General features: G+C 51.1%; 2 protein-coding genes across 16 annotated transcripts in view; both read left to right on the forward strand.

The window, feature by feature from the left end:
• The first annotated feature begins 1,036 nt into the window (after positions 1-1,036).
• POMK (protein O-mannose kinase) lies at positions 1,037-17,827 on the forward strand. 15 transcript variants are annotated; one of them, XM_043893352.1, is made up of 8 exons: positions 1,037-1,205; positions 2,366-2,693; positions 3,638-3,910; positions 4,032-4,121; positions 4,960-5,115; positions 6,961-7,466; positions 15,015-15,200; positions 15,633-17,827. In XM_043893352.1, exons 6-8 carry the CDS (start codon positions 7,185-7,187, stop codon positions 16,401-16,403), a joined length of 1,239 nt encoding a protein of 412 aa, XP_043749287.1. In that variant the 5' UTR covers positions 1,037-1,205; positions 2,366-2,693; positions 3,638-3,910; positions 4,032-4,121; positions 4,960-5,115; positions 6,961-7,184; the 3' UTR covers positions 16,404-17,827. The 15 variants fall into 15 exon arrangements, with proteins under 15 accessions (XP_043749287.1, XP_043749284.1, XP_043749291.1 ...); XM_043893349.1 differs by having other exon boundaries at positions 1,040-1,205; positions 2,355-2,693; positions 4,960-5,081; XM_043893345.1 differs by having other exon boundaries at positions 1,044-1,205; positions 2,355-2,693.
• Positions 17,828-25,601: 7,774 nt separating this feature from the next.
• The window catches only part of HGSNAT (heparan-alpha-glucosaminide N-acetyltransferase), a 33,627-nt gene continuing 32,683 nt past the window's right edge, over positions 25,602-26,545 (forward strand). Inside the window, exon 1 of the mRNA XM_043893344.1 lies at positions 25,602-25,790. Within this exon, the coding sequence (XP_043749279.1) occupies positions 25,688-25,790 (103 nt within the window). The 5' untranslated portion in view covers positions 25,602-25,687. The remainder of the gene's footprint in view (positions 25,791-26,545) is intronic.

Genomic DNA, 26,545 nt, shown 5'->3' on the forward strand with positions numbered 1-26,545 from the left:
GGAATTCTGCGTTTACAATTCTTTCAGCACTTAAGAAATGTCATGCTGCCTTGTGTCTTTAGAATGGTTGTTCACGTACATGTCCTTCCTCTGCTTGCAAAATCTTTAGTTTGTGTCAGTAATTTCACTTTGATGTGTCTGGAAATGGAGATCTTTGGGTTCATTCTGTTTGCTCAGCTTCTTGATTCTATAGATTTGTGTTTTTCACCAAACTTAGGATATTTTAAGCCATTATTCCTTCAAGTAATATCTTCTGTGGGACTCCGATGGCAAGAAGGTTAGAGTGTTCTTGTCCAGCACGTGCCTTTTGTTCTTTTTTTCTTTTTTTTATTCTCTGTATTGGTCAAATTAACTCATTTCTATTTCTATATATCTATTCATTTCTATATATCTGTCTTCAGGTCCACTGACATTTTTCTCTGTCATCTGCATTCTGCTATTGAACCTCTCCGGTGAGTTTGTTTTATTTTTCAGCTGTAGACATGGGCATTGTAAGGGTTGCAGCTTATTAATTATTGTGAAGTGATGCAGAGTGATCTGAAATCCATTGCAAAGTTGTATCTCCAGATGTGGGTAAGTGTGGCACCTAACAGACGAACTGAGGACCCTGGGAGATGCTGAGGTGTGTGCGCATGTGCGTTCTGTGCATTCCTGTGCGCGGCTCAGCTGGGTGCATTTTTCTGCATTTACCTTGTGTTTTTTCCGGATGAAGCCACACTTTAACAAATATGTACGCCCAGCATGGGGATCCCCGGAGGCCTGTAAAGCCCAGAGAGCACTGGGCTCCAGCCCTGGGTCTGGGATGCAGGCCAGAATTTGCACTTCTACAAATTTCCCTGGAGCCATGAAACTTGGGCACCAGGTTAGAGGACCACCCTTTGGAAGCAGGGCCTTTCGCTGGGCGGGTCTAGAGCGTACCGGTCCTCACTGTCCGCCCCGCCCCGCCCCGAACTCGCATCCCCGGCCCGTAGCCGCACCACCGCCCTCGCGCACTTGAGAGCAGCAGCCGGAACAGGGGCAGGCCCAGTGCGCGGGGGCTGTTCCGGGTGCGCTCCGACTCCTGCTTTGCGTTCCGGCCTCCGGCTTTTCCGCATGCGTAGCGGGAGACGGAGCCCGCGCGGCAGCCTGGCGCTGGTCCTGCCGGGCGCGCTTCCGGCCGCGCAGGCGCAGGAGCCCGCGTGCCTGGCCGGGGGAAGGGACCGCAGGTAGGGGCGGCGGCGGCGGTCCCAGGGAAGGGGGCGGCGGCCCCGGGGGAGGGACGGCCGGCCGATCTGGGGAGGGGACCGCAGGTAGGGTGGTCGACGCGTAGCGCCAGCCCGCACCCGGAGCCGCGCGTGCAGCCAGCGAGCGGCGAGGGGCTGCAGGCGAGAATGGGGGCAGCTGGTCCGCGTATTGCCCGGCGCCCGACCCGGACTGGAGGCGGCGGACACTCCGCCGGGACGGACACCTCCGCCGGAGGTGGTCGGCGCCGCGCTGCCCCCGGGATGCGGCTCCGGGTCCGGTGTAGTCGTCTGCTGTCCCCACTTTTGAAAAAGAAGGGTTGAGCCGTGTTCTTTGGTGGTCTCGTTTTCTCCACCCTTGACCTCTGCTTTAGAACCTTAAGGCTAAGCAGGCATCCAGAATATTTAAAATAATTGTATTAATGTACCTGTGCTTTGTTGGCAAAGTGGGATACAACTAGAATTGTATTGTGGAGCACGAATTTGTTTCTTCCCTGGTTGTATAAGATATTCTGTAGTTGGCAGACACCATTTTTGTTCCATTGCTTTTCTTTTTCTTTAAGCTTCCTCCCTCCCACTGCCGTCTCTTTTTTAAAAAAAATTAAGCTGTGAGTGTATAGCAGTGGTTTCCACTGTTTCTGTTACCAGTTTTTTCTAATTATTGTCAGAAATCCTATGGGTCTAAGCAGTAGCTTTCCGTGTCATTTTGCTTTTTTCTGGGCAAGAACATTCCCTCAGCCATACAACCTTATCCCTTAACTCTGGGCAGCCTACTCCAGAAATATACCTTTAAAACAAACAAAAAATCAGGTGATGGAGTGGGTAAAAGACTTGTTTAATAAGTTGATGGAGGGCCTCATGGTCTCAGCATCGATCTCCTAATCCCTGCAGTGACCCAGCTGTATTCAATTCAGTCCTATGCCTGAGGTTGTAGGATTTAGAGGAAGAAAGTTAACTTGAGGCCAGAAAGCTTGACTTTTCTGTGTACAGTTTTAGTCACCTTGGGTAATTCACTCTGACTCGGTTTTTCTTATCTGTGAAATGGGAATAGCAGCAGTTATATCTAGCTCATAGAATCTGTGTCAGACAGACATTGAAATGTTAGCTGAACTTCTGGTTGTGTGTCTTTCTGAGATGGTTTTCAGCAGTGCGTGAGGGGACTTCAGGATCATCGAAAGGCTGTTGAGGCGCACGGCTGTCAAGCTGACAAAAAGGTTAAAGGGGTAATGATGAGAGTCCAGCGCAGACTCGAAGATGTGAATGTGTCCTGAGACTGGCAGCCTTGAGCGGCAGAGAAGAAAGCGATGTCCCTCCAAAAGAAAACAAAGGAAGCTTCAGCCCTTGTAAGATCTGAATCTACCCCTGGAGGTGCAGAGTAGGATTGGGAGGTGAGGGGCTGCTCCGGTCCGCGGAGCGGGTGGTGAGTGAGAGCGACAGGGCGCCGGCACCGTGAAGAGAAGGAGCGCAGACACGGTAGGAGTGACGCAGGAGGGGGAGGCGGCGCCTGAGGCTGGGAAGACGGGGGGCCTAAAGGGGGGCCTAAAGGATCGACTGCCTGCTGCCCCCCAGCCGCCGGGATACCTGGGTACACGCGGCAGGCAGGGGAGGGTCCTCGGGGATCTCACAGTCAAGGAGGAAGGAACAGGCATCTCACATGGGGGCCTGCAGGGATGAGAAGAGCCAGGGGTGGGAGTGTGGGGTGCAGGCTGGGTCTGGAGAGGGGCACAGCGGCTGATCTTTTGCGGGGTAGGTATCAGAGTCTGGACTTTATTCTGAGGGCAGAGAAAGTGAAAGTATTAGTTGCTCACTCATGTCCGACCCTTTGCAGCCCCCTGGACTCTAGGCCGCCAGGCTCCTTTGTCCATGGAATTCTCCAGGCAAGGATATTGGAGTGGGTTGCCATTCCCTTCTCCAGGGGATCTTCCTGACCCAGGTCTCCTGCATTGCTGGCAGATTCTTTACTGTCTGAGCCACCAGGGGAAGCACCTGAGGGCAGAGAGGGGCTGTCAAATGTTTTTATTGCCAAGAGTGACAAAATTTGTGCTTCATGAGGACCCTGTGTATACCAGAGAGGACGTCTTCCACACGGGCACAGGAAGTGTGTGTAAAAGCTGCTTCACCAGCGGTGGTATAGTCAGTCCACAAGGGTGAACTAGCGTTTCATGTAGGCGCTTGGGTAAAACCTCAGAAACGTAAGGCTGGACTTTTAAAAGAAGCAGTTTACAAGGATGTACTCTTGGCGCTCCGTGTATTCCACATCCCTGATAAGGGGACACTGTGCCATTCCATAGGAGGGACTTGAACCCCAGCAGACGTTGGTGTTCACGGGAGTCCTGGAACCAGGCCCCTGTGGTTACAAGGACAATACCGCTTGTGTAAAGCTTGGAAACATTCGTGCGTTATGTGTTGTTATTTAGGGGCACACATCCATGTGATGAAAATAAAAAGCACGCATGGGAACTCTGAACCTTCAACAGGTGCCCAAGTCACCTGTGTCAACACAGATGTCTGGACACCACCTCAGAGTTTCTGATTCAGAAAGTCCAGGGCGAGGACTCAACAACTTGTGTTTCTCAGAAGTTCCAGATGCTCCTGATGCTGCCGGTGCAGGGACCAGAGTTAAGCCGCTGACCCACCCACTTGAGGATGGGGGTTGCTTTTTGGGAGGGAGCAGAACAGGACTGCGAGGGGTACGTGGCTTTAACCCTGTTGGCATTATTTCTTTAAAAAGGGGGACGCAGTGTTACTTGACAGAGCGGATAGCTGCTCATGGTCTACGTTTTCACTTTTTCTGTGCTTGCAACATTTCAGGAAAGAAAAGAGATCCTGTTTGCTGCGGGGAATGGACTGGAAAAGAGAAAGCAGTGGTAGAGCCCGTGGGAGAGTGTCGCAGAAGCCCAGGTAGGAGATGCTTAGATCAGGGTGGGGGAGTGAGGGAAGGGGAGAGCGAGCAGATTTGGGAGCTTTCTGGGGGAGAAGCGACTGTCGATGGTGACTGGTCGGTCATGCTTAGGGGAGGGTGACATCAAGTTCCCTGGTTGCGTGCCCCTCATAGTGGGGACCCCTGCATGGCAGGCATGCTGGCGACAGGAGGGGGAATTGAGGGGTGGACGTCCCAGACCTTGAGGGGTCCCCAGCTGAGTGATGCTTTAAGAGAAGGAGCCAGGTCACAGCAGAGGCTGGAAACCATCTGCATCTACGGGGCCACCTGAGACATGTGCATGGATGAGACCGCGTGGAAGGCTTGGAATGGAAGAGGGGCCTGCAACACCCCGAGGGATGCCATCTCCTGAGGCAGGCCAGCCAGCTGCTGCCCGGCCACCCATTCTGGTGTGGCCCATGAGCTAAGGATCCCTTTCACATTTTTAAATGTTGGGGGGAAAAAAAAAATCAAAGGAACAGTCTTGTGACTGAGGCTCGAATCTGAGTGTCTGTGAGCAGAGTTTTGCTGGAGCAGAGCCACACTTGCCCACTGGTGCGGGAGGGCCTGGCTGCTGCTGGCGGCCGGATGGAGGGACCGCAACCGTCCCCCGGTCGCTCTGCCCGGCCGCTCCACGCCCCGCGTGTCCCAGTGCTGCGGTCCTTCCATTACCGCTCTGGCCCCTAAAGCTGAACTTTTACTGTCTGGCCCTTTATGGGAAAAAGTTCTTCTGGTCTCTGACCTCAGGTCTAAGTTGAGACACTCTTGGTCGTTTAAATGCTACAGAGAGACGGCAAGAGTTTTGCCTGTTTCTTGCAGGTCACCTTCTAAGAATCAGGCGTTGGGGGAAGACGCTCCGGAGACTGTGAGGCTGGATTGGTGAACGAACGGCGTCGTAGAGTCCACTGGAGTCCTGGGAGACGCCTGGAGGGAGGGCTCCGGTGAGAAAGATGCGGGCCCGCGATCTCGAGGATGGTGAGCAGACAGTGCCCGGGCCGTCACTGGGTGCTGCTGGCAGGACGCGGGCCGTGGGTGAACACCCCACCTCGTCCCAGAGAGAAGGGGCTTGAGTGAGCCTGGAGCAGAGCCGGGGGTCCCCGAGCTCCTTGCGGTGACGGCAGAGATGATGGAAGCCCCACGTTCTCTTTTGATCAGGGCAAAGTACCCTGACCCGTGGAAGAGTCCTCCCTTCTCCCATCCACCTACTAACCCGGCCTGACCCTGCTTAGCTTCGGAGGGGAGACGCGGTCTGGCGAGTCTGGGGTGGTGTGGCTGAGACGAGTCCCTCACTGCTGACAGTCCCTGCTGAGCAGAAACGCTGTCACTGCTGACCCGGCACCTGCAGCCTGGTCACTGGGAGATTACAGCGGGCACTTCTGAGACTGTGAGCACTGAAAAGAGCGGATTTGAGGGGGGAGGGTTGAGTTTGGGAGGTATATTTTTATCTTTTCGTGTTGAGATTTTCTATATATATACACCTAAGAATACATGCAACATCTTCATTCGTTCTCTGTTGACAAACACTTACTATTCCTTTCATGTCTTGACTATCGTGAATAATGATGCTATGGACAGAGCATGTATCTTTTCGAATTAGTAGGGTTGTGGGTTTTTTTTGATATGCACCCAGGAGTGAGATTGCTAGATCATATGATGGTTCTAATTTTAGTGTTTTATTGTTTTGAGGAACCTTCACATGGTTTTCCATAGCAGCGGCACCAGTTTACATTCCCACCAACAGTGTCAGAGTGTTCCTTTTTCTTCACATCCTCACCAACATTTGTTATCTCTGGTCTTTTTTGGTCATGGCCATTCTGACAGGTGTGAGGTGATAACGTCAAATTTATAGTGTGTGAATTACGTCTCAACCTAAGTTTTTAATTGAATTATAGGTGATTTACACTATTTTGTTAGTTTCAAGCGTACAACATAGTGACTCAGTATTTTTAAAGCTTATGTTCCACTTAAAAGTTACTACAGAATAACAGCTGTATCCCCTCTGCTCAACTCTGGGTCAGAGACAGAAGTGGCTTCTCCAGGCAGAGTGACTTAGCTGCTCCAGACGAGAGCGGGGTGTCAGGCTCCCCGACAGGTCCTGGGGCTATAGACTTCTCTGCTAATCTGCGCTTGCAGAGAACAGTTTGCAGTGAGAAGGCAGGTGTCATTCAGAGAGGGTGGCCTGGAGCTTGGCAGTGCCCTAGCAGGGCATGTATGGACTGCCTAAGACGTGTGGGAGGAGTGGGTTCCAGGAGGGAGTGATGGAGGTCAGGGGACGCCGGGGGGCAGAGAGGGGCTGGCGGGGAGGCCTCGGCTCCCGGCCCGGCTGTACTGCCCCGGAGTTCGGGAGCCTGGGAGACCCCTGGCCGGGAGGGCCCGGGGGAAGCGGGCTGCTCAGACCATGGCAGAGTCACAAGTCTTATTCAACAGACCTCCTCTTTGGTACTTAGAGGCAGAGCGCTTTCAAACCAAAGAGCCCTGACCCCTGTGGGTGGCAACCAGCGTCCACCCCGGGCTCCTGGAGGGCCCGGCGCCGGACATCCAGGCTCCTTCCCTCCCCCGCCCGCCTCCCACCCAGGCAGCAGCGCCTGCCTCCACCGGGCCCGCCTCCCACCCACCCCTCCCACCCCTCCCAGGGCACCCTTTCACACCTTTGCTGCTTAAAAGCATCAGGGGGCTTCTGAGCACCTCCCAAGGGGCACCGCAGCCCCTCAGCATCCCACACAGCCCCCAGCCCAGCTTCTCCCCTGCCGTCTCCAGAGCCGCGGTTTGCTTTCCTCTTAGCATTGCTGGCTGCTCAGGGCTTGTCTTTACTCCATGCAGGCGGCTGTGGGGGAGACAGAGACACGGCCGACAGGCCCAGGACTGCCTTCTGCTCGAACCTGCAGTAGAAAGTCGGGGCTCCGGGAGGAGCCGGCATCGGGCACGCAGCTGCTTCTCTCAAACCCCGATGCTCACAGCGGCCCCGGGCCCCTCTGTCCTTCCTGAGACAGGCTGGGCTGTGACTGCGCCTGTCTCCATCTGAGGGGCCAGCGGAGCGCAGCGCCATGGAGACGGGGCCCCCGGAGGGCAGGAAGGGGCCCGCGCCCAGGGAGCTGCCCCCGGCCGTGGGGCTGCTGCTGTCCATGGCGCTCATGAACGTCGTCCTCTACCTCTGCCTCGACCGGCTCGTCACCGTGCCCCGGGGCCCTGCGGAGCACCCCGGCCGCTGCCCGCCCGGCCACTTCAGCATGGAGCAGGTGACCACCTGCTCCCCGTGGCTGTCCTGCGAGCAGCTGAGGACGGAAGTGAGGCCGCTGAAGCGCGTCGGGGAGGGAGCTGTGAAGACGGTGAGTCCGGCTCACCGTCAGTGGGGAGGGCGGCTGGCATCACCCCAGAAACCTGGCCGCGGGGATGTCATCCCGGTAAAGGGTGGCCCACCCCCTTGTAGGGGGTCAGCAAATGCCTTTCCAGTCAACAAATGCCGTTAGCAACCCCGTGTCACAGCGTGAGAATGCTGTCATAAGTAGAAAAGCAAAATGGAAAGCTGTGCAAGACTGTTTCCATCTGCAAGATTATATACGGAAAAAATATAAAAATGATAGAAATCGTGCAATGCTGAAGGAGGATTTGGGGCAAGCTTTTCTGGTTCTTATTTTTCCATCTCTATGGTGCTGTTTTTTTAAAGACTTTTTATTTTACCTTGGAGTGTAGACAATTAACAACTTTGTGATGGTTTCAGATGAACCACAAAGGGACTCAGCTGAACACATACCTGTATCCTTTCTCCCCCAAACTCCCCTCCCGTCCGGGCTGCCGCACACCCCTGAGCAGAGTTCCCTGTGCTGTACTGTAGGTCCTCGTTGGTTACCCATTTTATTTATTTATTACCTCTGTCTTTATTTTTATATTTTATTCATTTTATTTATGTTTGGGGGCTGCGCTGGGTCTTCACTGCTGGGCGTGGGCTTTCTCTTGTTCCAGCGAGTGGGAGCAGCTCTCGTTGGGGTCCACGGGTGTCTCCTTGTAGTGGCTTCTCTTGTTGCTTAGAGCACAGGCTCAGCAGTTCTGGCGCACGAGCTTAGTTGCCCCGAGGCATGTGGAATCTGCCCAGACCTAGGATCAAACCCACGTCCCCTGCACTGGCAGATGGATTCTTTACCACTGATCCCCCAGGAGAGCCCGGGTTTTTGTTTTGATGCTGTTAAGCGTCATGCGAGCAAGCTGTTGGTAAATTTTGGAGACTTAATCCCTCGTCGGTCACATCATTTGCAAATATTTTCTCCCAGTCTGTGGGTTGTTTTTTCCTTTTGTTTATTGTTTCCTTTGCCATTCAAAAGTTTTTGAGTTTAAGTAGGTCCCATTTGTTTATTTCTGTTTTATTTCCGTTATTCTGGGAGACAGATGGGAAAAGCAATTGCTGCGATTTCTGTCAGCGTGCTATAATGTTGATTAAGAGAATTTTTTACTTCAAAAAGAGAAACCAAAGGGGCCAATTCAGTTCTCATTAGAAGCCTCCAGAGCCCCGTCTCATGGGCCGTGTCTCAGCAGCGGTTGTGCCCGTGTTAACTGAGACAAGATGACTCTGGAAGTCAGTTAAGGATGGTGGCTTGTTCGTTAAAATGAAGGGCGACCAAAAGGCTGTTACCCTGAGATTTTGTTTCTTTGGCTGAAACTTGCCCTTGGGGCAAGGAAGAGAGCTGTGGGCTTGTCATCCCAGGGGGTCAGGTGGTAGTGGGTATCTGGGGACAAGGGTCCAGCAGGAAACCTGGGGATGAGCTGAGGCCGTGCCTGGCTGGCTTGGGACCAGAGGCAGGATGTGAGGAAGGAGTCAGGTGAGGGTCCTGGGGGGCTCCCAGCCTTGGGCACGCTGCCCCTGCATGCGGTGTGGGGGGCGGGGGTGCCGGCCTGGGTGGGGAGCGTGGGGACTGCGGCCCGACTGGATCTGGTGAGGAATCACTGGGTTCTGGCTGTCCCTGCCAGGCGAAGGCCGTGGGCCATCCCATTAGATTGGCCATGGGGTGTAAGGGACGGGGTGACGGAGGTGCCTGGCGGGGGGCAGCTGAGGGACAGGGTCAGCGGCGCCCGGGAGGTCCCATATGCACGTGAGGTGGCCAGGCCGCTGGGTGTAAAATCTGGCACTCGGGGTGGGGGGAGGCATAGATTTGGGTCGGTGTTGACAGCAGTGGGCGTGAAGATGTCCCCAGGGAGGGAGGTAGTGGAGAGAGGACCTGAAGCCAGGTAATTTCTGTCTCCTTCAAAGAGGGACCCTGTGGGCTCCCCACTTGTTTCTCTGTTGTTGGGCTCATGCAGAACATTTTTGGCATTGGTTTTTACCCTGAAGGAGGTCTTTGAGTAGCTTCAGTGATGGCAGGTTGTTGTTTGGGGACAGACGTGATTTTAGGGGATCTCAGCAGACTCCCACTAGACACAGCCGCGCGCAGTGTGGTTGGTTTGTTAAGGTGAAGGGCACTCAAAGGCTGTCACTGAGGTTTTGTTTCTTTGGCTGAAATTTGCCCTCATGGCACAAGTGTTCTGAGTGCAGTGTCAGCTCCCCTGGGAGCTCCATCTGTCCCTGGGACCCCAGGGCCTGCGCAGCGTCCGGCCCAGGGCGGCCTCCTGACCTTCCATCCACCCCGCTGCCCCCACATCTCCCTTGTGGGCATCCTCCTCTCTGACAGCGTCTGTGTGCCCACCTCACAGACCTCCGGTAGTTTTCACAGCTGCTGCTTTTGTCCTTTAAAACTAAGGTACTTTCAGTTCAGTTCAGTCATTCAATCATGTCCGACTCTTTGGGACCCCACGGACTGCAGCACGCCAGGCTTCCTTGTCCATCACCAACTCCCAGAGTTTGCTCAAACTCGCGTCCATCGAGTTGGTGATACCATCGAACCATCTCATCCTCCATCGTCCCCTTCTCCTCCCACCTTCAGTCTTTCCCAGCATCAGGGGCTTTTCCAACGAGTCAGTTCTTTGCATCAGGTGCCAAAGTATTGGAGTTTCAGCTTCAGCATCAGTCCTTCTAATGAATATTCAGTACTGATTTCCTTTAGGATGGACTGGTTGGATCTCCTTGCTGTTCATGGGACTCTCAAGAGTCTTCTCCCAACACCACAGTTCAAAAACATCAATTCTTCGGCACTCTGCTTTCTTGATGGTCCACATCCGTACATGACTATGGGAAAAACCATAGCTTTGATTAGACAGACCTTTGTCAGCAAAGTAACGTCTCTGCTTTTTAATATGCTGTTTAGTTTTGTCATAGCATTTCTTCCAAGGGGCAAGCATCTTATAATTTCATGGCTTCAGTCACCATCTGATTTTGGAGTGATTTTGGAGCTCAAGAAAATAAAGTCTCTCATTTTTCCATTGTTTCCCCATCTATTTGCCATGAAGTGATGGGACTGGATGCCATGATCTTAATTTTCTGAATGTTGAGTTTTAAGCCCACTTTTTCACTCTTCTTTTTCACTTTTATCAAGAGGCTCTTTAGTTCTTCTTCGCTTTCTGCCATAAGGGTGGTGTCATCTGCATATCTGAGGTTATTGATATTTCTCCTGGCAATCCTGATTCCAGTTTGTGCTTCATCCACCCTCAGATTTTGCATGATGTACTCTGCATATAAGTTAAATAAGCCAAGTGACAATATGCAGCATTGATATACTGCTTTCCCAATTTGGAACCAGTTCATTGTTCCATGTCCAGTTCTAACAGTTGCTTCTTGACCTGCATACAGATTTCTCAGGAGGCAGGTAAGGTGGCCTGGTATTCCCATCTCTTAAAGAATTTTCCACAGTTTGTTGTTATCCACACAGTCAAAGGCTTTGCCATAGTTAAGAAAGCAGTAGTAGATGTTTATCTGGAACTTCTTTGCTTTATCTATGATCCCAGTTTCCCCCACAGTCATTCTCTCCCATCAGGAAGCTTCCATAAGCCTCTCATCCTTCTCCATCAGAGGGCAGACAGACTGAACACTGCAATCACAGAAAACTAACCAAACTGGTCACGTGGACCACAGCCTTCTCTAACTCAGTGAAACTATGAGCCATGCCCTGTAGGGCCACCCAAGACGGACAGGTCATGGTAGAGACTTCTGACAAAACGTGGTCCACTGGAGAAGGGAATGGCAAACCACTTGAGTATTCTTGCCTTGAGAAACCTATGAACAGCGTGAAAAGGTCCTTTACAGGGGCACAGCGTTTGGGTTGGCGCCCATCAGAAGAACCGATTCAGTTCTTTCTCTTCCTCTGTCGCCCTCTAGCTTTGTGCAACCCCAGAAAGGGCCGATTGTGATGTTTTTCTTGTGGAAGGCTGGCTGGAGCACAAGTGTGTGAAAAAGCAGCGCCACCCTTCAGCCGCCTCCTCATCCAGGACCTCTCTTCTCCTCTGTGCTGAAGCCTGGGTGGCCTCATCCGGCCCCGTTCCTGCCTTTATCCCCTGGTGAACCCTGGACTTTCCTATCCCCTGCCTCCCCCAATCTTGGATGTTGAAAGACTTCTGACGCTAGGTGTATGGCAGACCATCCCCTCAGCCTCCTCCCCTCTCCCCACCACCCAGCTACTCACACCACGGCCAGGAGGCCTCCTTTTTCTTTTAAGTTCAATTTTAATTTTATATTGGGGTATTACTGATTTACAGTAGGCTGTTCAGATGTACAGCACAGTGAAATCTCACTCATCTGTCCTTCAGATTCTTTTCCCATATAGGTTGTTACAGAATACTGAGCTCCGCGGTAGAGCCTTGTTGGTTAGCCCTTTCATATTTAATGCCACGTGTGTGTTGGTCCCAGCATTTCTCTCTTCCCCGCCCCGGGAGGCACCGCTGTCATCCCCCTTTCTCCACGTCCAGGCTCAGCCCCTCAGAGGTTCCAGTGTCTTTGCACGTGGGAGAGAGCTAGGATGTGGCCTTTCCGGGGCTCCTGCCTCAGCCCCTCCCGACCCAGGGCCCCGTGCCTGGTGCCTGCCCGTCTCCATGTCCCCCAGCTGGGGCTCTCTGCCTCCGCGCCTGCCCGCTTCGGCTGCTCACGCCGCAGTTGGAGTGCCGTGTGTGTAACCACGCCCAGTGGTGTCCCTCCTCTGCTCTGCTCCTCCGTGCAGGGCACCTCGTCCTTCTCCAGTCCTTTCAGCGACCGAGGGCCGCTCCCAGCCTCCACCCCCCACCCCCCCACCCCGCGCGGCTCTGTCACTGCAGGCTGTGGACGAATCTCCAGGGGCCACGCCCCGCTGTCCTTGCTGCCTGGGATGTGGTCTGCAGAAGCCACTTGGCTCCTTCTCCACCTCCGTCAGCTTCCTGTTTGAGCATCACCCCAGGGAGAGCTTCCCCAAGCTAATAAAGTTGTAAACTCTCCCCCTTCCCTGCTTCATTATTCTCCAAAGCATATTTTACCTTCCAGTGCACTTTGCACACTTCCTGTTTATTTTCTCTTATCGTCTGCCTCCTGCACTAGAATGTAAGTTTCACATGGCCAGGGATTTACTTCAGTTTTTTTAATTGACATAAGTAACTTGTTAAATGAATGAAGACAGATTAGACTTTGTACTGCAAAGAACCATGTAAACTATTTTCTAAAATTTGTCTTTACATTTATAATAAGGATCACATGAATGATACATGAAGAGCTCCTAGAAATTAATAAGCATGAAGCAAACAATCCTAGAGAAGATAGTATGAAGGACAGTGAACAGACTTTCCACAGACGACACACAGAAATGCCCAGGGATGAATTAGTCGTCAGGAGAATACAGATGAAAACAGGGAAATGTTTTTCATCTGGTAGATTGGTAGCACTTAGTAAGGCTGGAGGAGATGGCAGCCCACTCCAGGATTCTCGCCCAGAGAATCTGGACGGAGAAGCCTGGTGGGCCGCTATGGGTAGGGTCGCGCAGGGTTGGACACGACTGCAGTGACTTGGCGGCGGCCACCGCAGCGTGGTTGAGGCTCGAACGTAAGATTCACGCACGATGGGAGAAGGCGCGTGTTGGCCCAGGCCCTGAAGGGTCCGATGGTACACAGGGTTCATTCAGTGATCCGTCTGCTTCCCTAACTTACGAAAACATCTGCGTGTGTGCAGAGAGATGTGAATATAAGGCTCTTCACTGTAGCACTGTTGTTAATAGGAAGTGAGTGGGAAATGATTTAGATATACATCAACTCTTTAAAAATAGATCACATAAGGTCATATTAAATGCCTATGTAGAATTACAGAGCTGTGTAGAAAAATGAACCTAAGCCACCCTGGCAGCATCTGTCCCAAATTTAATGAATTTTTATTATACTTCAGTTTAAAAAAAAAACAAAGACCTTCTGTAAAATCTTACCTAACGTACACCAGTGTAGGTTGTACACCCATACTATGAAATGTTTTGAAGCTTTAAAAAGAATGACCTGGATCTATATATATATGTATTGTAGTCCCATTTTATATAACAGACTCAAGTGCTGTTTTATAAATGGGTATTAATAACATGTAAAAGCAAAGAAAAATGTCTGGAACATTACTAGTCAGACAGTTAACTAGTTCCCTTTGGGCCGGGGATTAAATTCAGAGGAAGGAGTTCTACTCCTTCCATATTTGAACTTTTATCAAGAAGAGTATTCATGATTATTTTTATAATATTTTTTAAAAAGGTAGATTGCTGAGAAATGATTCTTAACCCCTAACTTGGAATATGTAATATTGGAGGTTTCAGATATTTGTGAGAGATCCCAAAGACTAATGATATTTGATAATAAACATCAGTAGTATTTAATCTTTTCATTTATCTGAGGCACAAAAGTGAATGTGATGTAAGCGAGGTTCGGGAGGAAGTCATGAGGCCTGTGGCTGAAGCTCTCCCGCATTTCTTGTGGAATAAATGTGTAAAAAAACCATAGCAGCGTCTCTTTAGTGATCCCCATTTTATATGAAAAAAAAAGCTAATGCCATTGAGGGGAAGGGGAGCCCAAGGGAGTGATGGATCGCAACAGAAACAGGATTTTTTTACTGGAGTCAGAGATCAAATCCAGTGCTTGTGTAGCTCTGTGGAGAGAATAAAATGTGTTCCATATAAAAATTTAAGAAATGCATTCACAAAAAAAAAAAGAAATGCATTCACGAAACATACAGTGATTCTAGCAGCAAGGGCAACTTGACTTCTTAGTAGAAATTATCTATAATGAAATTTCTCAGATTTGGGTTTTGGAGAATGTCTTGAAAGACAACTGTTTGAATAAATGATCAACAGCGACAGTTTAGTGGGTTTTTCTGTTAATGAACCTTCCTTCTCAGGCCCACAGTAAATCTTCATAGTCCTCCAGCCTACCTCCTCCATTTGATGTATTTTTTAGTTCCTTAAAGAATGTTTTAAAATATAAAAGTAGTATATATTCTTTCTTGTTATACCGAAAGGTATAAAGGAGGTGGGGGGGAAGTATGTAGAGAACAGAAAACGTCCTTAGATTTCTGTGTAATTTTGTTTTATGCAGTTAGAACAATAATATAAAAGCACTGTGTGTCCCCTTCATCTGTAACATTGCTTGTATCTGTGAAAACTCCATCAGATAGCGTCTGCACCCATAACCTTCCCTGAGTGGCCCTGCACAAATGGACCGCTTCTCAATTTTTGATGGGTGGACAGGTTCCAGTTAGGCTTTTGTAAATAATGCTAGATTTTTATTTGTAGAGCTTTTTGTGTATTTCGGATTATTGCCTTAGATTTAAGTGCCGAAGTCTCTTGAAAACTACACCCCAAGTTGCTTCCATAACCTTTATTTTAACTACGAAGACATGGAGGCCAGAGGGACACAGCCCGGGGCAGCCGGGTCCTGGCCTGGAGCCTGTTTTCTCTTCTGCAGCCCCTGCCTTCCCTTTGGGGACTCGGGCAGCGGGTCAGCGGTTCTTTCTTCCTTCCCCGTGATAGAAGTGTGCGCGCACGGCCGTGTGGGGCAGCTGCTCGCCGGCCAGCGGTGGCAGGACAGCTGGCCCAGGGCGTGCGTCGTTTCAGCTCCTGCTGTTCCAGCCAAAGTCACGGAAAAGCATGACCGTGTTAAAGCGTGTTCCCTGCGTACAGCCATTCCTATTTGTGGTTTCCTCTGCACCTTTTAAGGCGAGTGGCAGTGCCGGTGTGAGGGGCTGGCTGGACTCACTCCCTGCTCGGGGTTCTCCAGCTCTCCACTCGCCCCTTCCCCAGTCTTCTCCCTCCCGGCCCTGCATCGCGCAGCCCTGCTTTCCAACTGGGGGTCTGTTTGCTACTCCCTGTCTTTGCACGTGCAGCCCCCTCTCCGGGGTATGACCCCCATGTTCCACATCCGCTTTGCAGCCCCGTCATCCCACAGACCCGCTCCCGGGCCAGCTGCCCCGCCGCCTGCAGGCCGAGCCTTCGCCCAGCGTCTGGTCCGGCTCCCAAGCGAGTCTGCGGAACAGCCTGCGCTTGGCTCTGTGCATCCTCTGCACCACATCCGGCCCCTCAAGGCATCTGCTTCCTGGCTCACCAGCCAACGAGGGTTCTGGGTTGACCTTCTCTGTGGCTTTGTTGCAGGTGTTTCTGTCCGAGTGGAAGGAACGCAAGGTGGCCCTGTCGCGGCTCACCAGGCCGGAGGTGAGAGACGATTTCCTGCACGGGCTGCAGATGCTGCGGGCGCTGCAGAGCGAGCACGTGGTCACGCTGCTGGGCTACTGTGAGGATGACAACACCATCCTCACTGAGTACCACCCCTTGGGCGCCCTGGGCAACCTGGAGGCGACGCTGAGCCTCGCCAAGTACCGCAGCCTGAACACGTGGCAGCACCGGCTGCAGCTGGCCCTGGGCTACGTGGCCGTCCTCGACTTCCTGCACCGCAGCCCCCTGGGCACGCTGGTCATGTGCGACTCCAGCGACCTGCCCAAGACCCTGTCCCAGTACCTGCTGACCGCCAACTTCAGCATCGTGCTCAACGACCTGGACGCCCTGCCGCTGGTGAACCGCAGCTCCGGGGCCCTGGTGAAGTGCGGCCACCGGGAGCTCCGTGGGGACTTCGTGGCCCCAGAGCAGCTGTGGCCCTTTGGAGAGGACGTGCCCTTCCAGGACGACCTCATGCCTGCGTATGACGAGAAGACTGACATCTGGAAGATTCCCGACGTCTCCAGTTTCCTTCTGGGGCACGTGGAGGGGAGCGACATGGTCCGATTCCACTTGTTTGACATTCACAAGGCATGTAAGAGCCAGGTGCCTGCAGAGAGACCCACCGCTCAGGCCGTCCTGAACGCTTACCAGAAGGTTCTGAATCTACTCAGAGACACCGCGACGTCTCAGACTAGAGAGATGCTGTGAAAGACAGGGTGGTCGCTGAGGGATGGGAGTCAGGGGACAGCTGGAAGAGCTGCCCCGGTTTTGCCCTGATGGAAGGTGTTAGCGGCTCTGCCCCGGGTTCTTCCTCTCCTGACCGCCTGGCGGGAGTTGCTGAGCAAGAGCACATGGGCTTGCTGTGAGCCTGGCTGCAAGCGAAGGGGGAGAGAAGCAGTGAGTCGGACCAGTATCTGAAGGAAGTAACAAAAATGAAGCTACAAAGAGGTGTCCCTAACAGCTGAATCCATAGGCTTGTAAGAAATGTGCGTGGAGAGGTTTTTAAGTGGCAGTGTGGGGAAGAGACAAGCGGTGGTTCTTGCTTTGTCAGCTGAGTATCTGCGGTGTGCTTCACGGTACCAAGGAGACGTCACTGTGTCTCAGGTGACTGCCCAGGGCCACGCCTGTGTCATCCACGTCCCAGCGAGCTAGCGTGCATGCTCTCTGAAACCTTGAGTGGATAAGGAGCTTTGAAAGTATCGTGTATGACGGAAATCCCATCTGTGTTACTACTGCCTCGGATGGTGCTTGTGAAATTCCTCTTTACTTTCCAGCTGGATATTTATTCTGTGCTCAACATTAATTATCGTGAACATTTTACACCAATAGTGTCTGTCACTCACTCATTAATGGAAGGCGTTGACAGACTTTCCACTTGAGTTGCATGATTGAATCCTTCAGAAAGCTTTCCTTGGTCTCTGTCATCCTCATTTGCAGGGGAGGAAGGATTTGGTACATATTGATCACTACCAATAAGGGGGTCAAAGCTGGCATTGAGGGCAGAAAGGCTGTGTGCAGGCCTCGTGGTCACCGGAATTACAGAGAGCTGGCCCAGCCCCGCAGTCTCGGACTCAGTGTCTCGGTGGAGTCTCTGCATTTCTCACTGGTTCCCTGGTGATGCAGGCAGTGCTGCCGGTCTGGGAACCACATTTCGAGAACCATTGTCCTTACCTATCCAGGCAGTAGACAGGGCGTGTGATCAGTATTATCCTTGTTCTACCTCCCATGGTGATTGAGTCCTGGGAGTCCTATGGTTGGTCAGAGAATACGCTTGCCCAGAGTATATTAACTGCTGCTCTTAGTTTTAAACATGCTGCCAGAACCCACGAGGATGGCTGTAATCAAAAGAATGGACAGTAACAAATGTTGGCAAGGATGTAGAGAATTGGAGCCTTCATACGTTGCTGGTAGTAATAAAATGGCCCGGCTGCTTTGGGAAACAGTCTGACCGTCCTCAAAAGGTCAAAAATAGAGTTACCGTGACCCAGCAGTTCCAGTTCCCAGTATTTACCAATGAGAATTGAAAACATGTCCATAAAAGAACTTGGACACAAATATTCATAGCAGCATTATTCATCATAGACAAAAGATGAAGATGTCCACCCGCTGGTGAATAGATAAAAGAAAATGTGGTCCCTCCATACAAAGTGGTAACATTCAGCCATGAAAGGAGTGTAGCACTTGGTCATGCTCCAACATGGATGAAGGTGCTAAGTGAAAGAAGCCATCACAAAAGACCACATGCCGTGTGATTCCATTTGTAGGAAATGTCCAGAATCGACAAACCCACAGAAACAGAAAATAGTGGTTTCACAGGGGCTGGCAGGGGCTTGGACTTGAAGAATGGTGGGGTGCTTGCTCATGGATACAGGGTTTCTTCAGGGGAGATGAAAATTTCCAGAAATGGTGATGGTTGCATAGCTCTGAATATACTAAATAACACTGAGTTGTATAAAAGGGGGGCAGTTTTATGGTTTGTGAATTATATCTCAATAAAGCTGGAAAAAAAAAAACCCCACCTCTGCCACAAGACCATGTATCTCTCATGACCCTTTTGACTTGACGAAGTAGTTACCGTATGGAGCTGCTGATGTGATGTTACCCTTTTCATGTTGTAATTCTGGATTGAGGGTTTTCCTTGATTTTGGGACTTTGCATTAGAACAAAATGTTCCGTTTCAAATGAATTTCTTTTTAAATACTGATGATAGAGCAAAAATGAACAGCATGGCATTTGGAAAGGACACGGTGCCCGGGTCGGAAGATGTGTGAGTAACAGCTCCAGCTCCGCAAGTGACTCACCCGCGGCCTCGGACAAACCGATTTCCAAGTGAGACAGTCGGCGAGGCGTTTCCAGCCTCTGCTCCTCCCCTGAGTTCTCCATGATGCTTTATTGTGCCAGTGCCAGGCACCACGCTGGACCTGGCCCTTCAGTTTCTACCTTCGGTAGCAACAGAACTGCAAAATCGTAAGAGGGAAAGAAAGACCCACCTTCCTGCTGTGTAAAAGAGACTCACTTCCATTTTAAGACCACACATAGGCTCAAAGTAAAGGGATGGAAAAAGATATTCCATGCACATGGGAGCCAGAGGAGAGCAAGGGTAGCTCTACTTCTTTTAGACAAAACAGGCTGTAAGTCAGAAAGTGCAGTGAGACAGAATTCAGTATATGATGATAAAGGGGTCAATTCATCAAGAGGGTATAAAAATCATAAATCTGTATGCACCCCAAAATGCATATAGATCTGATGGGAGAAATAGACAACAATACATTATAGTTATTACAATAATACCCCACTTTAATACCCCAATTTCAACAGTGGACAGATAATCCAGACAAAATCAAGAAGGAAACCTTGGATTTTTAACTATATCTTGGACTAAATGAATCTAACAGACATACATAGAAAATTCTACCAAACAGCAGCAGAATACACATTTTCCTCAAGCACACATGAAACTTTCTCCAGGACAGATTATGCTGTTAGGTCACAAATATTAACCATTTTGAGAAGATTGAAATAACATCAAGCATCTCATCCCATTTTCTTACCACAGTAGTTTGAAACTTCAATAGAAATCAGTAACAGAAGGGTGAAGACAACAGAAACCAATGAAGCAGAAAACAGACAATAAAGGAAATCACGAATGTGTGGAAATTAAAGAACACACACCTGAACAAACAATGAGTCACAGAAGAAATCAAAAGGACAATTTAAGTTCCTTGAGACAAAAATGAAAACACACTGTACCAAAACTTGGTTGTTCCTGTTCAGTCGTGCAGTCATGTCTGACTCTCTGCGACCCCATGAACGGCAGCACGCCAGGCTTCCCTGTCCTTCACTGTCTCCCAGAGGTTGCTCAAGCTTGTGTCCATTGAGTCAGGATGCCATCCAACCATATTCTCTGTTGCCCCCTTCTCCTCCCGCTTTCAGTCTTTCCCAGCATCAGGGTCTGTTCTGATGAGTCGGCTCTTTGCATCAGGTGGCCAAAGTATTCGAGCTTCAGCATCAGTCCTTGCAAAGAATATTCAGGGTTGATCTCCTTTAGGATTGACTGGTTTGATCTCCTTGCTGCCCAAGGGGCTCTCAATAGTCTTCTCCAGCACTGCAGTTCAAAAGCGTCAGTTCTTCGGCACTCAGCCTCCTTTATGGTCCAGCTCTCACATCCATATGTGACTACTGGAAGAACCAGAGCTTTAACTAGATGGACCTTTTGTTGGCAAGGTGATGTCTCTGCTTTTTAATATGCTGTCTAGTTTTGTCATAGCTTTTCTTCCAAGGGACGAGCATCTTTTAATTTGATGGCTGCCGTCACCATCCACAGTGATTTTGGAGCCCAAGAAAATAAAGTCTGTCACTTTTCCATTTTTTCCCCATCTGTTTGCCATGAAATGATGGGACCAGATGCCATGATTTTAGTTTTGAACACTGAGTTTTAAGCCAGCTTTTTCACTCTCCTCTTTCACTTTCATCAAGAGGCTCTTTAGTTTCTCTTCACTTTCTGCCATTAGAGTGGTGTCATCTGCATATCTGAGATTACTGATATTTCTCCTGGCAATCTTGATTCCAGCTTGTGATTCATCCAGCCTGGCATTTTGCATGATGTACTCTGCATATAAGTTAAACAAGCAGAGTGACAATATACAGCCTTGATATACTCCTTTCCCAATTTTGAATCAGTTTGTTGTTCCACATCCAGTTTTAACTTGCTTCTTGACCTGCATACAGGTTTCTCAGGAGGCAGGTAAAGTGGGTGTGGTATTCTCCTCTCTTTAAGAATTTTCCACAGTTTGTTGTGATCCACACAGTCAAAGGTTTTAGCATAGTCAATGAAACAGAGGTAGATGTTTTCCTGGAATTTTCTTGCTTTTTCTGTGATCCAGCAAATGTTGGCAATTTGATCTCTGGTTCCTCTGCCTTTTCGAAATCTAGCTTGTACATCTGGAAGTTCTCGGTTCATGTACTGTTGAAGCTGAGCTTGAAGGATTTTAAACATTATCTTGCTAGTATGTGAAATGAGCACAATTGTGTGGTAGCTTGAACATTCTTTGGCATTGCCCTTCTTTGGGATTGGAATGAAAACTGACCTTTTCCAGTCCTGTGGCCCCTGCTGAGTTTTCCAAATTTGCTGACATATTGAGTGCAGCACTTTCACAGCATCATCTTTAGGATTTTAAATAGCTCAGCTGGAATTCTGTCACCTCCACTAGCTTTGTTTGTAGTAATGCTTCCCAAGATCCCACTTGACTTCACACTCCCAAGATGTCTGGCTCTAGGAGAATGATTATATCATCATGGTTATCTGGGTCATTAAGACTTTTTTGGTATAGTTCTGTGTATTCTTGCCACCTCTTCTTAATCGCCTCTGCTTCTGTTAGGTCTTTATCATTCCAGTCCCTTATCGTGCCCATCCTTGCATGTAATATTCCCTTGATATCTCCTGTTTTCTTGAAGAGACTTCTAGTCTTCCCCATTCTATTATTTTCCTGTATTTCTTTGCAATTGTTCATTTAAGAAGGCCTTCTTATCTCTCCTTACTGTTCTCTGGCACTCTGCGTTCAGTTGGATATATTTTTCCCTTTCTCTCTTTTGTGTCTGTTCTTTCCTCAGCTATTTCTAAAGCCTCCTCAGACAACTGCTTTGCCTTCTTGAATTTCTTTTTCTTTGGGATGGTTTTGGTCACTGCTTCCTGTACAGTGTTAAGAACCTCAGTCTATAGTTCTTCAGACACCCTGTCTACCAGATCCAATCCCTTGAATCTGTTCATCACTTCCACTGTGTAATCATAAGGGATTTGATTTAGGTCATACCTGTATGGCTTAGTGGTTTTCCCTGCTTCCTTCAATTTTGCCTGTGTTTTGCAATAAGCTTGTGGTCTGAGCCACAGTCAGATCCGCCGTCTTGTTTATGCTGTCTGTATAGAGCTTCTCCATCTTCAGCTGCAAAAGAACATAATCTGATTTCAGTGTCTGGTGATGTCCATGTGTAAAGTCATCTCTTAGGTTGTTGGAAAAGGGTGTTGACTATAACCAGCATGTTCTCTTAACAAAACTGTTTGCCATTGCCCTGCTTCATTTTGTCCTCCAAGGCCAAAGTTGCCTGTTACTTCAGGTATCTCTTGACTTCCTACTTGTGCATTCCAATCTGCTATTGAGAGAGTCAATTCCTAGGCAGGTTGATGAGAAGTCTAGGGGTCCCCATAGAGAGGGGTCTGGAATTCTCAAGGAGGAAGAAAGGACAAACTTCCCGCCCCCCCCCCCCCTACATTCCTTAGGATTATATAACAATAATGTATCCTGCTTGAGGACAATCTCTGGAAAAAACCTTCTGGCTAATTCTGTTATCTCAAATTGTAAATTATGGGAGTAGGTCTGGTGAGGTCTTTACAACCTCCAGACATTCTTTTGATTCACTGTAATAACTAATTTGAGAGTATACAATTCCATTGCTAACACTAGCAAGTGGGTACTCTTTCTACCCCCTTCTGATGTTTATGTCAGAAGCTTTCTCTATCTCCTTTATACTTTAATAAAACTTTATGACACAAAAGCTCTGAGCAATCCAGCCTCATCTCTGGCCCCGGACTGAATTCCTCTCCTCCGGAGGCCAAGAACCCTGGCGTCTTTGCATGATTCAGCACCAACCTTTCACTCTGATGAAAAGGACGTCTTTTTTTGGTATTAGTTCTAGAAGGTGTTGTAGGTCTTCATGCTGCTGCTGCTGCTGCTAAGTCGCTTCAGTTGTGTCCAACTCTGCGACCCCAGAGACGGCAGCCCACCAGGTTCCCCCGTCCCTGGGATTCTCCAGGCAAGAACACTGGAGTGGGTTGCCATTTCCTTCTCCAATGCATGAAAGTGAAAAGTGAAAGTGAAGTCACTCAGTCGTGTCCGACTCTTAGTGACCCCATGGACTGCAGCCTACCAGGCTCCTCCGTCCATGGGATTTTCCAGTAAAGAGTACTGGAGTGGGGTGCCATTGCCTTCTCCATATAGGTCTTCATAGAATGGGTCAGCTTAAGCTTTTTCGGCATCAGTGGTTGTTCGGCATCATCATCACATAGACTGTGATGATGAATGGTTTGCCTTAGAAATGAATGGAGATCATTCTGTCATTTTTGAGGCTGCACCCAAGTACTACATTTTGGACTCTTGGTGACTGTGAGGGCTACTCCATTTCTTCTAAGGGATTCTTGCCCACCTTAGTAGATACAAAGGTCATCTGAATTAAATTCGCCCATTCCTGTCCATTTTAGTTTATTGATTCCTAAGATGTTGATGTTCAATTTTGCCATCTCCTGCTTGATCACATCCAATTTACCTTGATTCCTGGACCTAACATTCCAGCTTCCTGTGCATATTGTTTATAACATCAGACTGAACTTTCACCACCAAGCACATCCACAGCTGAGCACCATTCCCACTTTGGCCCAGCTACTTCATTCTTTCTTACAGTTATTGCCCTCCATTCCTCCCCAGCTGCATACTGGACACCTTCCAACCTGGGGGGGCTCATCTTCCAGTGTCATATATTTTTGCCTTTTCATACTATCCATAAGTTTCCCCAGGCAAGAATACAGGAGTGGACTACCATTTCCTTCTCTCGTGGACCACATTTTGTCAGAACTCTTCAGTATGACCCATCCATCTTGGGGCCATGCACAGCATGGCTTATGGCTTTATTGAGTTATGCAAGCCCCTTTGCCTTGACAAGGCTGCAATGTATGAAGAGGAAGCTGCAAGATTACGGGGCTGTTTATTGTGCATGAAGCCTTAACAGAGAAGGTTTCTGCCCTTAGGACAAACTCTTTGGTTCATGGAGTTCACCTTCTAATGCCATAGAAGCAGATAAACAAACACATGATGTCAGGTAGAGACAAGTAGAAAGAAAACAAGGCAGATAGAGCAGGATACAGAGACAAAGAAGGTTATAGTTTTAGATAGGGCTGTTGGGGAAGGCCTCCTCGAAGAGGGTACCAAGTGAGCTGAGAACAGAATGAAGTCGGGGAAGGGCTGTGAGGTGTCTGGGGGAAGGACGATCCAGGTAGAGGGACCAGCCATGCCCAGCCTTGAGACAGGAATTCCAGCTTTCCCAGGGCACGGAGGATTTTGACAGAGCTGAGAGAGCATCCTGGAAGAGGAAGCAGAGAAGGCACATCCACCCAGTGGGCACTGTGGCCCGTCTGGTTGTGTGGGACCAGAGAGGCTGTTGGACGGCAAGTTGGCAATGGTCTTGTTATGCCACTTAAGACACCAGCATCCACTGACTCCCGGGATTTTGAGCCGTGGGGCAGGGAGGAAAAAAGGCGTCACTCAACTTCCTGACCGTGCAGCATAGAGGCTTGTTTTCTCAGAGAAAAGCCATGTGACTGAACTTCATGAGATGGTTCATGACCATGAGCTTCCTGAAAGTTATTCTCCACCCTAAAACAGCTTGCTATTGTCCTTAGAAGCACTAAATTCAACTCTATCATCAGGCTCACCTCCTGTCTCCTCCTTCCCCCCCGCCCCCAACAGAATTCTACTTCCATCACACCAAGTCTATTCCAGTTCCTGCACTGAGCCATGCTTTCTGGGAGCCTTTGTACCTGCCGTTAGGAGTGCCCTCCTCCCTTCCTGTGGCTCACATCCCTCGGGACTCCGTTTAAATGTCAGTTCTCCTGGGAGCCTTCCCAGACTAGCTTAGGTGCTTCCATCAAATGCTGCCTTAGTATCTTGTCCTTCTATGAACTCATCACACTGTATTGGAGCTTTACAAAATTATCAAGTAATTCAATATACAGAGAAGTATAAAAAATAACAGAGCACTCATAAGCCTATCACTGTACCTAAGCAATAAGTGGCTTAAGTGGCTGAAGCCCTTTGAAGCTGGCGCCCAACACTGAGCCACCACCCCCCTACCCCGCACCGTTCCTAAACTCAGCTTAAATACGGTGTTTAACTTACCATATGTATCTTCATACTTTTATTAGGCATGCACATAAGCTTAAACAACATACATTATTTTGCTTGGCTTTAACTTTACGTGTTATTGCAGAGAGATTTCTGCAGCTTGCATTTCCCCCTCAGACTTATTTTTGAGGTTCATCCATGTGGATACAGGTAGCTCTAGATCATTTCTACTGCTGTATACATACATTACACCACAATTTATCCATTTTCTTCCGTGGACATTAGATCGCTGGCAGGTTTTTGCAATTTCAAGCCACTCCGCCTCAAGCATGGTAGTTTCTACGTGGTAGTTTCTACATAACTACAGTTATGGTAGTTTCTGCCAGCGCATAGCTGAGTGTAACCACGGGGTCATCATGCCTTCGCGCATGATGGACTGGAACCAGCCCCTGCAAGTGGGGGGCAGCACGCGGTGGCACTTAGGTCGAAACTCTGCCTCCGGAGCAAACGCCTCCAAACGGGTGTTTTGGAGGCAAACGGGGGCTGGGACTCGGAACAGTGGGCAGAGGACATTAACGCCGGTCTTGTAGGGCGAAGAATTCAGCGGAATGTGGTTCAGTGAGAGGGGAGGGACCGCGGAGCACCGGCCCGGATGGGGGCCTGCAGTGCCCTCACTTCCGGACGCGTCTCCCCGCCGATCCCGGGGCAAAAAGCCCAGTACGGCTGGAGGGCTCTGGGCTCTGAGAGCGTCCCCATCCCCCAGAAGTCCTGTCCCGCCTACGGCCCGCCCACATCCCGCACTGGCCCCGCCCTCTCCCGCGCGGGTCACGCCCCTCCACACTCGCCCCGCCCCCGCGGTGACTTGCGCGGCGACTCGGCGCGCAGCCCCGGCCTCGCCCCGCCCCCGGCCTCGCCCCCGCCCCGCCCCCGCCCCGCCCCCGCCCCGCCCCCGCCCCGCCCTCGTCCCGCCCCCGCGGTGGCTCGCACGGCGACTCGGCCGGCCGCTGGGCGATGACGGGCGCGCGGCCGCGCGCGGTCGAGCCCCGGGAACGCGGCGGCGGCGAGAGCGGCGGGCGCGGCGGCGGAGCGGGCGCGGCGGGCAGCATGGGCGGCGCAGGGAGCGCGGGCCGGGCGCTGGCCGCGCTGTTGCTGGCCGCGTCGGTGCTGAGCGCCGCGCTGCTGGCCCCCGGCGGCTCGCCGACGCCAGGTGAGTGCGCCCTCTGACCCGGCCCGCGGGGCGGTGCGGGGCCCGCCCGGGAGGCGCGGCGCCCGGAACTCGCGCGTCGTTTCCGCTGCGCCGCCCGTAGCGGGGCTGGGGCTCGCGCGCGGAGGCCGTCCCGCATCCCGCGGGCGCCCGCCGCTCAGCGGGAGGACGCAGGAGGGGGAGCGGGGTGCCCGGGGCCTCGTGGAGAGCCTTCTGCCCGGGTACCGGCGCCCTCCGAACGCAAAGCCGATCGAAGTGGGGCCGAAGCCCCCATCCTTCTGCCGCACGGAGGGGCTGCGGGGCACCGGCCGGAACCGCAGCCCGGAGCGCGGCGGACTCAGAGGCCGGGGCCACTGGGCTGGGTCACCGCGGCCGGGGGCGCAGCGGCAGCGCGGGGGTCGGACACAGAGGAGCCTTCCCGGCCCGCTGGGCAGTTCCATTTCCATGGTGACGGGCCGGGCGCAGCAGCCACGGTCTGCACGGGAGTCCGGGGCCGGGTCTGCGGCCGGGGGGCGGGCGGGGCTGCTGTCGGGCCGAGAGGACCGGGCAGCTGACCCTCGCGCCCGCGAGCGTTTCCCGGGCTTGCCGGGTCTCCGAGCTCGCCAGGGAAGTAGGGGCGGAGGGGTGAGGCAAATTCCAGAGCGTTCCGCCGGACCCCATGGACGAGGACTTGGGGCCCTCAAGGATCTCGGTCCAGGCCCCTCCGCAGGGGGTGCTGGTCGGGGCTGGCGGGATCGGGGGTCACCTGCCTCTCCCCT

The sequence above is a fragment of the Cervus elaphus genome, chromosome 32 (assembly GCF_910594005.1).
Source record: "Cervus elaphus chromosome 32, mCerEla1.1, whole genome shotgun sequence".
NCBI lineage: Eukaryota > Metazoa > Chordata > Mammalia > Artiodactyla > Cervidae > Cervus > Cervus elaphus.